The sequence below is a fragment of the Malus sylvestris genome, chromosome 5, assembly GCF_916048215.2.
Source record: "Malus sylvestris chromosome 5, drMalSylv7.2, whole genome shotgun sequence".
NCBI classification, from domain to species: domain Eukaryota; kingdom Viridiplantae; phylum Streptophyta; class Magnoliopsida; order Rosales; family Rosaceae; genus Malus; species Malus sylvestris.
The window spans coordinates 20,736,730-20,750,536 of record NC_062264.1 but is presented as its reverse complement, the minus strand read 5'-3'; the positions used below and the strand labels follow the sequence as shown (position 1 = coordinate 20,750,536).

Sequence of the window (13,807 nt, the reverse complement as noted above, 5' to 3'; positions counted from 1 at the left end):
TGTTTGCTTCTCTGTCTCTATTCATTTACATACTTATCCTCACTAGTGACCGAAGCAACCAAGCGAAGGTCACAAAACCTGACACTTTCTGTTGTACCAAAGTCCTCACTGATTTTGTGCATCAACATTTGGCGCCGTCTGTGGGAACGACACTTATTCCCACTCTCTTCAGCTTTGTCAAGCTGGTTTCCACCGCTCGTACACTTTCTTTTGGCCAAGCATCTCTCTCCGACATGGGGAGCGAAAGAAGCCATAGCACACAGAATGACACCCCCCTTGGACTTAGTATGAAGCAACGAAAGCAGGAAGGAAATAGAGTTACTCCTCAAGCTAAAGTCGATAAGCTAGAGGTTCAGAACAACAAGATAACGATGAAGAATAAGGTCCTCCAGGAACAATATGAAAAACTTTTCGAGATGCTTCACGAGGCTAGGCATGCTCAAACACACAAGCTCGTCGCCCCTGTTGAGGTCAACAATCATCTGAATGCCCCCCAACACGGAGGGTCACCGATATCCAACACGGACATGCCTGATAGGGATCAAGCTACACATTAATGTGATAATCAACAGGAGACTTCTCTCAACCCAGCTGCTTCAACCCGAAGCAGAAGAAGTAGAGGAAAGCACCTCCTCACAGAGGGAGTGGAAGGATCAAAAGCCGTCTATCGCGATTGTCGAGACTTCCTAAAGCAACGTCAAGAGAATCTCATCCACATAAGCTCAAAGATCAATGACCCAAGAGTTTCTGAAAGACTCGGTCCTCTTCCACGACCCAGGCCAGCAGCCAATCTAGGGAATGGGCAACAGGTCCCAGAAGAACATGAAGGTACAGAGGACTCGAAAATATTCCGACATACTCACTCTAGGAGTCAGTGTGGCGAGTCCAAGGAAAAATCACACTATCTTGATCAAACTTTCCTACTTCCAAGAGGCGATGGGGACTTACAGAAGAAAACTTCAGTGGTGCACGACTCCACTCAGGACCCCCTTGTCCTACAGCTCCTGGAGGAAGTAAACAAGTTGAAGGCTGAACGTCAAGCCGAGATACCTGACTGGAACCAACCCAGGCCTGGCCCCCTCACAAGAAGGATCCTCAACACCCCCTCCAAGCGAAGACAAAGCAGAAGCTTGACTTACAACTCTATACTGGAAGGGAATACCCGATTGAACACCTTAACCTCTTTGAGTCCACCATGGTATACCGGAGACACACCGACGAAGAACGGTGCCTTCTTTTCCCATCCACCCTCTCTGGCGGAGCTTTAAACTGGTATTGCCGTCTTCTACTTGAGACAGTAGACTCATTTGAAGAGTTGAAGAAGCTGTTTGTCTCTCAACACATCTTCCAGACCGATCGCTTGCATTCTGCAGATGACTTGTACACTATTCGCCAGAAGCCGGACGAGTCATTACGAAAGTATGCTGGCCGCTTCAGCCATGAGTATTCTCGCTGCGCTGAGGCAGATGACAAGACCTCATTCAAGGCCTTCACGGCAGGCTTACGTGACTGTTTCTTCAAGTACATTATCAATGCCAACACTTAGAAGACTTACTCTGAGGTGATGGCACAAGCTTACAACCATGCCTCCACCGAGGCAAGGACATATCAAGGGAAACCCCCTACAGTCACCCCTTATCAGCAAGTAGGGAGTGGAGGCCAGATCCAACAGAATAAGAAAACCTCAACCTTCCAAACGGTAGCAGCACACCCTCCTGCCTCATTTAATGCTTCGCCAAGTCAGCAGACATATCAATCCCAGGGCAAAAGGAAAGATTGCCATCCTCACCAATCTCATTTTAATAAAAAGAATAAGGGGCACTATCGCGATAACTCAAGATATCATCACAATAACGCCCGTCCCCAGGCAGTTAACGCAGTGGGCCAATCACGTGTCAAGACAGGCCCTACCCCGAGGTATGAGACATACACACCTTTGAACGCTACATGCGCAACCATCTACCCCAGTATAGCTCACCTGATACCAAAGCCAAAGCTAAGTCAGCCAGATTACAAGTCCATGAAGAACACGGGCATGTTTTGTTGCTACCACGAGTATAATGGCCATGATGGCGAGAAGTGCATCATCCTCCGTGATCATATTGAAGCTTTGGCACGTGAAGGAAAAATTGATCAGTTCCTCCTTCACCCTCCAAGGGATAACCGTAACCAACGTCAAGTGAATGTGATATATTCCATAAGCGGCGGCACACCCATGTCTGAATCTTCCAATAGGGCCATGAAAAACAGTGAACAAACTTTGAGACCTGGCCATCAAGTGTTTCACGTGGAAGACATCAGGGGAGGCAAGTATCAAAAGCCTAACTGGGATCCAATATGTTTCTACCCTGAGGAAGAAAGAGGTATCATCTACCTTCACAACGACCCACTGATCATGGAGGCTCACATAGCAAATTTTGATGTGAAACGAATCCTGATAGACACAGGTGCTTCAGTCAATATCATGTTTGCTGAAGCTTTCAAGGCATTTAATGTAGCTAAACACTTGCTCGATCGCTTGATTTCTCCTCTGATATGCTTCTCTGGCGATATCGTACAACCTTTAGGGAGTATACACTTACCCCTCACCATTGGTACAGGCCTCTACACAGCTACTATTACCACTAACTTCTTAGTGGTCAATTGCCCGACGACATACAATGTCATCTTTGGGCGCACAGGCATCAATGATCTCAAGGCCATGGTATCCACACATATGTTGTTGATGAAGTTTCCAACCCCTTTCGGCAATGGATACATCAGGGGAGATCAACTTAGTGCTCGATCATGTTACAACACTTTAGTTAAGCAACAACACCTGCCTGTCCCCAAGGAGACCCTCTCTATACATAACCAGGTAGTAAAGACCAGTCCAGATGAAGCCAACACGAATCTTCATGATGGCAACAGTCAACCCGACGACCCTCGAGATGACTCATTCACCCAGCAAGCACAACCCGCTGAAAAGTTAGAAAATGTCTCTATCTCCAAAGACCATCCAGATCGCATGGTGAAGATTGGCACCACTTTGTCACCACCCCTTCGGTTGTCGCTGATCTCCTTTTTGCAAGAGAATGTCGAGGTCTTCGCTTGGTCATATAAAGATATGCCGGGCATCTCTCCCAATATCATCTGTCACCACTTGAGTATTGATCCCAAGACCAAACCAGTAAAACAGAAGCGAAGATCTTATGATGTTGAACGATACGAGGCGATGAAAGTAGAAGTTGAAAAACTCAAGGACATAGGCTTCGTCCGTGAAGTCAATTACCCAACATGGGTAGCAAATGTTGTCCTTGTTAAGAAAAATCCGACCAAGGAAAGTCTCCTGCTTCAAAAGGTCTTGTGGAGAATGTGTGTCGACTACACCGACTTAAACAAAGGATGCCCGAAGGATAGTTCCCCCCTTCCTCTCATTGATAGACTTATAGACTCTACGGCAGGGTGTGAGCTCTTGAGCTTCATGGACGCTTATTCAGGATACAACCAAATCCTCATGAACCTCTCAGACCAAGAACACACAACCTTCACTACTGACATGGGACTATATTACTACAAAGTCATGCCCTTCGGTCTAAAGAATGCAGGGGCAACTTATCAGAGGCTAGTTAATTCAATGTTTACCGAACAAATCGGGAAGAGCATGGAAGTTTATGTTGACGATATGTTAGTCAAGAGCAAACATGCCGACCAGCATATCACCAACCTATATGAAACCTTCACCATTCTGAAAAGGTATCGAATGAGGTTGAACCCCAACAAATGTGCCTTCGGCGTGGGCTCTGGCAAATTCTTAGGCTTCATGATTAGCCAACAAGGCATTGAAGCTAACCCCAAAAAGATCAAAGCAATACTCGACATGAAAGAGCCAATAACTTCAAAAGACATCCAAAGCCTTACTGGCAAGGTGGCAGCCTTAACCAGATTCATCTCTAAGGCCACAGACAGATGTGCTCCTTTTTTCAAAGCACTCAAGGGAAATAAGAAGTACATTACATGGACGGAGGAATGTGCCAAGGCATTCAGGAACCTCAAAGAGTACATGAGTAAAGCCCCTCTGCTTTCCAAACCAGAAGTTGGTGACACTTTCATTATCTATCTATCGGTTTCAACTTCAGCAGTAAGTTCTGTTCTTATTCGAAAGGACAGTGGTGTCGAACGGCCCGTCTACTACGCTAGCAAGGCCCTACAAGATGCGGAGACACGATACTCCAACAGTGAGAAATTAGCTCTAGCATTGGTCATGTCTGCTCGAAAACTTCGCCCTTATTTCCATGCACACGCCATCATCGTGCTTACCAATCACCCTCTTCAACAAATACTCCAGAGTCCTGACACGTCTGGATGAATGATTAAATGGGCGATAGCATTGGGTGAGTTTGACATCTCCTACCAACCAAAACCAGCCGAAAAGGGTCAAGCAGTAACAGATTTCATCGCCGACTTCACATATCCTATTGACATTGCTTCTACACCTGCAGCAGTAGCTTTATTACCATCAGAAGCTCAAAAGATAAAATCAACAACCCTAGCATGGAGTCTGTATGTTGATGGCTCATCCAACCAACAAGGCTACGAAGCAGGATTAGTCCTCACTACCCCCGACAAAGTGGCGATAGAATACGCTCTTCGTTTCAAATTCAAGGCATCGAACAACGAGGCCGAATACGAAGCCCTTCTAGCAGGCTTACGTTTGGCCAAGCACCTTGGGGTTAAACAAATTGATATCTTCAGTGACTCCCAATTAGTGGTCAACCAAGTCACGAACAACTTTGATGCTAAGGATAGCTCCATGGCAGCATATCTTGCGCAAACACGATTTTTGCTCAAGCATTTCCACTACCAGATCACCCAAGTTCCTCGAGCGGTAAACAGTCATGCAAACGCTTTGGCTCGCCTCGCCTCGACAGTGGAAGACATGATTGGGAGAAAAATTCATGTCGAATTGTTGGCAGCACCAAGCACCATGGTCGCGAAAGTGTGCAATTTACAACAAGGAGATAGTTGGATCACCCCAATTTATAAATTCCTTGCTCATGGCACCCTCCCAAATGACAAAGTCCAATCTAAGCAGATTCGATACAAGTATGCCCGCTACCTGATCATTAATGAGCAACTCTACAAGCGCGGTTTTACCCTGCCATACCTAAGATGCCTTACACCTGCAAAGGCGGAAATTGTCCTTCGGGAAATACATGAAGGAGTCTGCCGAGATCATGCTGGGTCTCGATCCCTAGCACACAAGACTTTTCGGCAAGGATACTATTGGCCAGCACTCTACCAAGATGCCATCAGAATATCTTGCTCATGTGATAAGTGTCAACGCCACGCAACTATCCCTCACTCCCTTCCCGAGCCGCTCACTCCTATGATCAGCCCTTGGCCCTTGGCCCAATGGGGACTTGATTTGATCGGCCCAATGCCTGCAGGGAAGGGCAAGGTCCGCTATGCAATCGTTGCAGTTGACTACTTCACAAAATGGGCTGAAGTAGAACCTTTGGCAACCATTACTAAGGCAAAAATAGAAGACTTCGTATGGAATAACATCATCTGCAGATTCGGCATTCCCAATGCGATAGTCACGGACAATGGGCGGCAGTTCGACAACAAGAAGTTCAGGATGTTCTGCTCTAAGTTCAACATCAACTTATGTTTTGCCTCTTCAGCCCATCCCCAGTCTAATGGACAAGTCGAGGCGTTTAACAAAATAATCAAGCACACTCTGAAAACTAGCTTGGACAAAGCTAAAGGTTGTTGGCCAGAATTCGTACCCCAAGTTCTTTGGTCATACCGCACTTCATATCGGACTTCCACAGGAGAAACTCCATTCTCACTTGCTTTTGGTACAAAAGCAGTTGTCCCGGTTGAGCTTGAGCAAGCAACATACTGAATCCAGAACTACATGCAGAGTGAGAACGACAAACAACTCACCCTCAACCTGGATCTAGTCGAGGAACACAAAAATCAGGCTCACTTGAGGAATGTCGCCTACAAGCAGCGCATCTCCAACTACTACGACTCACGGGTAAAACCTCGCTCTTTCAAAGTGGGAGACTGGGTACTGAAGAAAAGATTACTCTGTGATAGAGTCCCGAGTGAAGGAACACTCAGTCCTAACTGGGACGGAGCGTTCGAGGTCGTCGGCATTAGCCGCTCTGGCTCCTACAAGCTCAGAAGCTCCGACGGAAAGACCCTTGGCCATCCATGGAATGCTGACCACTTGAAGTACTATTACAAATAGACTCACATTGTACAAATGTTAAGCTACAATCGTTCAGCATCCTATGTAACAAAGACCATTTAGTATGAATTCAATAAAGAGGTGATTTGGCCAACTCGGCCCTAAACTCTTTTACATTTTGAGCAATGAAACACTCAAATGTTGAAGCTTCAACGCAAATGTTTCCAATACAAAATAAAATCTAAGTATGTGTCAACAAGACTATACAAAGGATCTATGCAAACATAGCCAAACATTCATCAATGATAGGGCAAACACTTGAAGCTTGATAATGCAAACACTTGAAGCTTGATAATACAAACACTTGCTTGATAATGCAAACACTCATAAACATGCCAAAAAAAAAAACTCTCAGGTTTATAACATGGCACATGCCATACAAACAATAAACTAGTGCAGGTAGAGTACATGCAGAAAGTGAAAGCACTTCTAGTCATCCTCATCTGAGGTTGAACCCCTGATCATATCACTCTGAGTCCTACCGCCATTTTCTGCATTTCCAAACTCATCATCACCCTGATGACTCTGCTCATCAGCACTAGCCTCATCGCCAGACTCATCTGCACTGCTATAATAAACTGCAAGGTCAAAGGTTTCACCTTTTCGGTAATGCTCATCTATTTCTTCACGGTATTTTCGAAGAACGCTTACATCATCATAACGATCAAGGACAGCTATCCACTTCCTTTTTTCAAAGTGAACTTCCCAGGTACAGCAAGGTCTAAGGACATGGAGAAAGGCCTGGGAACCCAAGAACTCCTTCACAGCAGCTTCCTTCTCAGTCGGGATACTACTCTTCAGCTCAGAAACCTCAACTAAGGCACTATCCAACTCCCCTTTAACCTTGGAAACCTCGAGCATAGTTGTCTCCAATTGTTTCTTAGTCGCCTCCAACTGTACCTTGAGTCTCAATTTCTCACCATTCCGCCTCTTCAAACTCTCAAAATGTTGATCCTTGACTTGGATGGCCTCAGCCAAAGCTTTGCTCGTCTTCCTGGCATCATTCACAAGCTGCTTATTCTCTTTCAATTTCACCTTGCACCGCTCAACCTCTCGCAGTCTGTCGTGATATTCAGCCATGACCTGCATGACAAGACGATCATCGCTACCAAAATAATGCTAATAAAGAGGAGAAAACAAGGAAATGACAAAGTAACACTCACATATGAAGTCAGCTTCAACATCCGGTCGCAATCTGATTCATCTTTAGCTAAGGGCTCTCCGAGCTCATCGAAAGTGAATCGACGCCCTGCCGGGCAATTGTTGATATACCCAAAGTCCTTTGGCCGCATGGCAACCTTCAAATCCTTCCAAGGGACACTGCCAACCTCTTCCTTATTTTTACCCTCGCTGCTAGAACTAGGATCACCTTTCTGCCCAATGTGCTCCCTAACTGGAGGAAAGATAGGATTGATAGTAGGAAGAGGAGGCGGCAATCGCCTATCTTCCCCGGCAACTATGGCAGCAGCACATCCAATGGCCTCAGCTTCAGCTTTCTTCGAGGCAGCAACCCTGAGGACTTCTTCTCGAGACTTAGTTTTAATGATTGGTCTCACTCGGTGCTTGCGAGCTTCCTTGTGAAACAGGATGTCTTCTGAAGGAACTAACATGGGCACTTTCATTTTCTTGGTGCTAGTCTCCACTTTCTTGCCCACCTTCTCCACTGAACAAGGAAAATCAAAGTAAGGAATACCACATTATATATCTATATAAAAAAATAAAATAAAATAAATGAGGGAAGAACAAGGATCAAGTGAAGGATACAACTTACTCGCTCGTCTTTGGCACTCGAAAACTAAGGGCTGGAAACCGTACTTTCGAAACAAAGGTCGTAGCTTACCCAAATGTTTATCTTCTTTGGGCACCCTCAGCACTTTCTCTACATCAGCTAGCTCTTATCCGGAGAGTTTGATGGTGCCTTGTGTCACTGCATGACGAAAAATCTTAGAAGCAAGAGAAAATCACAACAATAGCAAATAATGAGAAAATGGATACATTACAACCTACAGTCTGGAAGTGAGTAGGAACACGTCGCTCAGGCGTGACACCCTTAGCATGCTCCCAATCATTATAAAGAAAGCACCAACGTTTCTTCCATGTGCAGTACGTCTTTCTCTTATCAAAGACGATACGCTCTCTCTCGCTCCAACATGCACATTCGGCATAACCAGCACATGCTTTCACCGGGCGCATCTTATAACAGTAGCGCCACTGATGGAAGGAAGGCCCACTTAATCCACACTCCATCCAAATAATATAAAACCCGATCAAGGTATCCCAGAAACCAGGGTTGAGTTACCCAGGTGCATAACCAATAAAAAACAGCATCCGTTGCAACCATGGATGCAAAGGTAAATTTACCCCCAAGGTCACTAATGTCTGGGTATAGAACATAACATGACCCTTGGGCGGCTCAGAAGGCAATTCTTCACAACGCATCAAACGTATTCCTACACTACGGGGGATACTACATGATCGCCTTAGGGCCTCAAACTGCTTTTCGCTATCTAACAAGTTATTTTCTAAATGGTCCGCTGTGAACTCAGAGCGAAATATGGGTATGGTGTCACAAATAACCCCCTCACCCACTAGCATGGAGGAAGAACCAATATTGGCTAAGGTTTGACAATTGTAAGGATCATCCAACGTTTCTTTCATACAAGACTCTAACAAAGGCCGTGAAGACCCTGACATTGCAGGCTCAAACCTAGAGCTAGAGCTAGGGGAGCCCTCATCAGTAAGACTTCCAGACTCCGACATCTACAACAAATAGAAACAAACTCTATCACTACATGAAGGATCAAAACATAAGGAAGCTCATAGGGCATGAAGAAAAGCTCAACCAGTTCATTATGTTCTTAACAAAATCCATGAACACTCAAACAATTCAACAAGAATGAAAACATCCGATCTAGTGGAGAAGATTACCAACCTGAAGATGGTGCAGCAAAGCAATGCCAGAATCCCTCTCAAGTAAAGAGCACTCTGTCTTCAAAAATCACTTCAAGATCAGCAAATGAAGGTAAGGTAAAGAATGGAAACTTATCCTTCTTATATATAGTTCAACATGGCTATTGACATTCAAAATTCAAATTCAAACCATGAGAAAGCCCCACATGGAAAATCTTCAAACTTCTAACACTAGGGAGTTTCAAATTTCAAATGTTTCAGTTCCCCCCTTCAAAAAAAAAAAAAACAAAGGAAGGGGGAACACAGCAGCTTCATCAATGGGATTCAACTACCAATCTCAAAAAAAAAAAAAAAAACTTCGCACTATCTTCATCAAGATAGTGCGAAGCACAATCAATTTATGGTGCCAACAAAAGCTTCATCAATGGAGGACAAATATCAGTCTCAAAAGCTTCGCACTATCTTCATCAAGATAGTGTGAAGCAAAATCAATTTATGGTGCCAACCAAAGCTTCACCTATAAAGCTTCAACCCCAAAGCTTCACCTATAAAGCTTTAACACCAAAAGCTTCACCTATAAAACTTCAACCCTTCAACACCAAAGCTTCACCTATAAAGCTTCAACCCCAAAACTTCACCTATAAAGCTTTAACACCAAAAGCTTCACCTATAAAGCTTCAACCCTTCAACACCAAAGCTTCACCTATAAAGCTTCAACACCAAAGCTTCACCTATAAAGCTTCAACACCAAAGCTTCACCTATCAAGCTTTAACCCCAAAGCTTCACCTACAATACAAAATTTCAACACCACAACATATAAAAGCTTCACATACTTTTCATCAAGATAGTGCGAAGCTAATTCAAGTTTTGTGTCCTAAAAATAGCTTCAACTAGTCATGCTATATACCCAAACAAAAATCTATAGTCAATAAACCTTACCTATTAAACTATTTTCCAAACACAAAACCTTGTGGCAAATAAACAAATTTTGTTCACAAAACCAAGATTCTCTTGAACTTGTACAACAACACATGAGTAAACACAAACATTTTTTGTTTTACATCCTCAATATCCCTATCATAAACACACATACAATTATATAAAATCCAACCCAAGTAGCCTTTTTCTCCCTCTCCCTCTTCCGCCTCTTTCCATCTATCAAATTTCTGCAACTCCTGCTCTTCCTCAGTGGAGCTGAATTTTGGACATCTTATAGTTCTTGAGCAGATGAACAACTTTCACGAAGGAAATGTTTCTATTTGAGTGACGGAAGTTAGAGTGTTGAAGCTCCAAACATGACGGTCAGATTTCTGCAAGCTTCAAAGCTGCTGCGGTGTTTCGAAGATCTGGAAATATTCAACCGTTAGTTTGTTCTGAATTTTTGATATGTTATGGAAGCGATGCTGAGGAACAACTTTGATGAAGAAAGTATGTTGATCTGAACAAGAGAACATGAAGTTTCGAAGCTCACAATAAGTCTGACGGATTAACAGAAAAATGATGAACAGTCACTCATCATACCTGAATATCTGGAGTTGTACTACCCCGATGGATCTCAAATTTTGATATGTTGTAGTTCACAAGCTAAGGAACAATTTTCATGAAGACAACCTTGCGATTTGAGCTACATAGAAAGGTGTTATATTGAAGAGCTACCGCTCCCTCTACGTTAACTCCCTCCTTCACTTCCTTGGCTCCAACACCCACATTTCCTTCAACATGGCTTTGGAATAATTCAGATTTTTAGTGGAAATGAAAACCTTTCTAGCAAAGAAAGGAAAAGGCAAAGCAAACGAAAAGCTAAAGGCCACAAAAAGTGACGAACAAAAGGAATAAATGAACAGTGCCATATTGAGAACAGTCCAGGGAAATGGGGAAGAAGACACAGGCAAAGGGATGAGACTTTGAGTCTCATTGTTATTATTTCTCTACCTCCCGACATGAAGCAAGAAAGCATTGGGCTTCACAAAAAAATATATATATATAAAATAAATAAAGGGGAGTGGGCACATACCTCTTTTCCTTTTTGGGCTTGCCAACCAAATAAAAAATGAACAAAGGCACTGGATCCCCTCTTTTCGTGGGCTTGAAAACAAATGAGCAGTTTTGGGCTACACAAAAATTTTGGGCCCTTGCAAAGCTAAAACCAGCTTGAAATATTTTTGGATAAGGCATATATGAAGGTGTGACATCAAAACAAGGCTTCGTTACTTTGACAAATTAGTAGCAAGCAAGACACCTCATTCGGCAACTCTCCTCGCCTGAAGACTTGGGGGACTCCCACCATATGCTACTGCACCTTGATACTCAGAAGTCTCACAACCACTCAGTGACTTGGATTTTTCAAGTCTCCAACCGAGAAGTTTTCCTCACTCAGGAAATTAAGGGAACACTACCTCAAACTACATGCTTCACTTACAAAGCTTCAACAATATAAGTTTCAACAAAAGAAAAAATTCAGAGAACTTTCTGAAGAAGGCTTTGGTGTATTTAACACAATACGTTGAAATGAAGCAAAGCTTATTTATTAATATTTCCGATAAGCTACAAATATGTACATATACATGAGTCAAAATAAACAAACAAGAGAGAGCCTTCACAAAGGTTGCTTAGGGGAAGTCTCAGCAGTCGGTAGAGCCCCAGAAGGAGAAAGCACCGGAGGGTGGTTATCTGGAGCCTCAGTACTGGACAAAACCCCAGAAGGATGAGGCATTGGAGGTTGATCATTTGGAGCTTCATTATGCGGTACAGGCCCAGAAGACGAAGGCAATAAATGCCTTTGGAACAAACCCACAAACCTTTGATGATCAAGTAAAGCCCAACCATCAGATTCATACATCTGGTCAAGTTTCCTCTTCATGTTTGTAGCATAGTCATACGCGAGCATGTGCAACTGTTTATTCTCATGCTTGAGCCCTTTAATCTCCTGTTTGAGACTTATCACTTCAGCCGCCAATGATTCAACTTGGCGGGTTCTAGCAAATAGGCGTTGGGCCATATTAGACATATAACCTGCACACTGAACACTAAGAGCCAAAGAATCCTTAACAGCCAACTCATCAGACCGTTTGGAAAGTAATATGTTATCTTTGGGAGTGAGAAGGTTCCTAGCCACCACTGCAACGGTCATATCATTCTTCATCACGGAGTCTCCAATGGTAAGAAGACCAGTAGGGGATAAGAAAGAGGGGCGCCATATGTTGTCTTGAAAAGGCATGGCTGCCTCTTCACCAAAGTTTAAGTCAAAACGACGGTCGGATGGGCCTGACATTCTCAGAAATGATGAAGGAGAAATAAGGTGCAATAAATCTCCAAAGTAAGGGGAAAATTCCTACAAGCAATAAGTCTCTGAATGTACTCCTTGCACATAATTGGTGCCCTTATAAAAGAAAGGGCAATAGGGTCGTTGGTTCAAAAATCGAAGAGGCACCACTCTCTGGATTTTGAAGAGGCACCACTATCCGGATTCCGAAAAGGCACCACTTTCCACACGCAACATCAGCTCATCGGGTACCACAAATAACTTTGCCAAAGATTTCTGACAAAGTTTAGACACATAAATTTTGAAGGTCCAGCTACCCTACTATTACCCATAAGGGTAAAGGAACAGCACCACTACTTAATAACAAGAAAGTCCCAATGTGTGTCAACCTCCGTGCTCCGTGGCAAGGTAGACTGGCAAAAATGCCCAACTCACATTCGAGAAAACACTCCCAACAAGATTGTTTGCTCAAAAATCGAAGAGGAACCACTCTTCGAATCTCGAGAGCCAGACTCCCAACAGGATTACTTTCTCAAAAATCGAAGAGATACTGTTATCCGAATCTCAAAAGTCAAACTCCCAACAGGATTGCTTGTTTGAAAACCAAAGAGGCACCGCTCTCCGAATCTCGAGAGCCAGATCCCCGACAGGATTGCTTGTTCGAAAACCAAAAAGGCATCGCTCTCTGAACTTTGAGAGCCAGATTTCCTTGGATAAAGCTTGTCTGCAATCTTCACACGCAAATCAGCTTTCCAGATACCACATACCACTTTTTCAAAGTGCTCTGACAAAGTTAAAACACGTGAAGCTTGCAGCTCTCACTACATTGCTACGACCAAGAAGGGTAAAGGAATAGTACTACTACTTGTTGTTAGGGAGACTCCTATATATGTCGACCTCCATCCTCCACAGCCAGGCAAACCTGCAAATAAAAAAAAATGCTCAACTTTTCTTCACATCCGAGAGGGCACTCTCAGCAGAGTCTCTCAAAATACTCAGCTTCTTTTCCTCCAGATAATACCTCTACAAACAAGCCACACCAGAGCAAGAGTATCTCATATCATCAGGGTTAAAAGCAAGAGCATCCCATATCATGCTTTTTCCCTGTCTTTTCCTTTGGCCTTGTTCTTACCTGCAAGACAAGGAGAAAGAGAGTAATCAGTCAGCACTTGGATTCAAGCTTCTAGTCAGGAACTGATTGCCTGGAACCCCTTGCCTGATTACTTACCTGGCATTGTTCTCGAGTACTCATCTTCAACATCTTATGCTTCCAAAGAAGATACCACATCTGCTTGAGGAGCAAATAGGGCAAGTGAGAAGGATAAAAGGAAGCATGTGGAGACAAGCGTAACAAAACACGTGCAGATACATCCACTACTTTGGCAACAGCAAA

At 43.7% G+C, this 13,807-nt stretch overlaps 1 protein-coding gene across 1 annotated transcript; it reads right to left on the bottom strand.

The window, feature by feature from the left end:
- Window positions 1-6,670: 6,670 nt before the first annotated feature.
- Window positions 6,671-8,021, bottom strand: LOC126622633 (uncharacterized). The gene is made up of 3 exons (XM_050291399.1): window positions 8,013-8,021; window positions 7,405-7,904; window positions 6,671-7,324 (listed from the first exon to the last, which is right to left on the bottom strand). Coding segments are annotated over exons 1-3 (1,155 nt in total). The 5' UTR covers window positions 8,014-8,021.
- Between the last annotated feature and the right edge of the window lie 5,786 nt (window positions 8,022-13,807).

Excerpts from the sequence above, each read along its gene's own strand:
- LOC126622633 (XM_050291399.1), bottom strand. Across the intron at positions 7,325-7,404 it reads TGTTGAAGCTGACTTCATAT|GTCATGGCTGAATATCACGA; the intron begins GTGAGTGTTACT and ends CTTGTCATGCAG.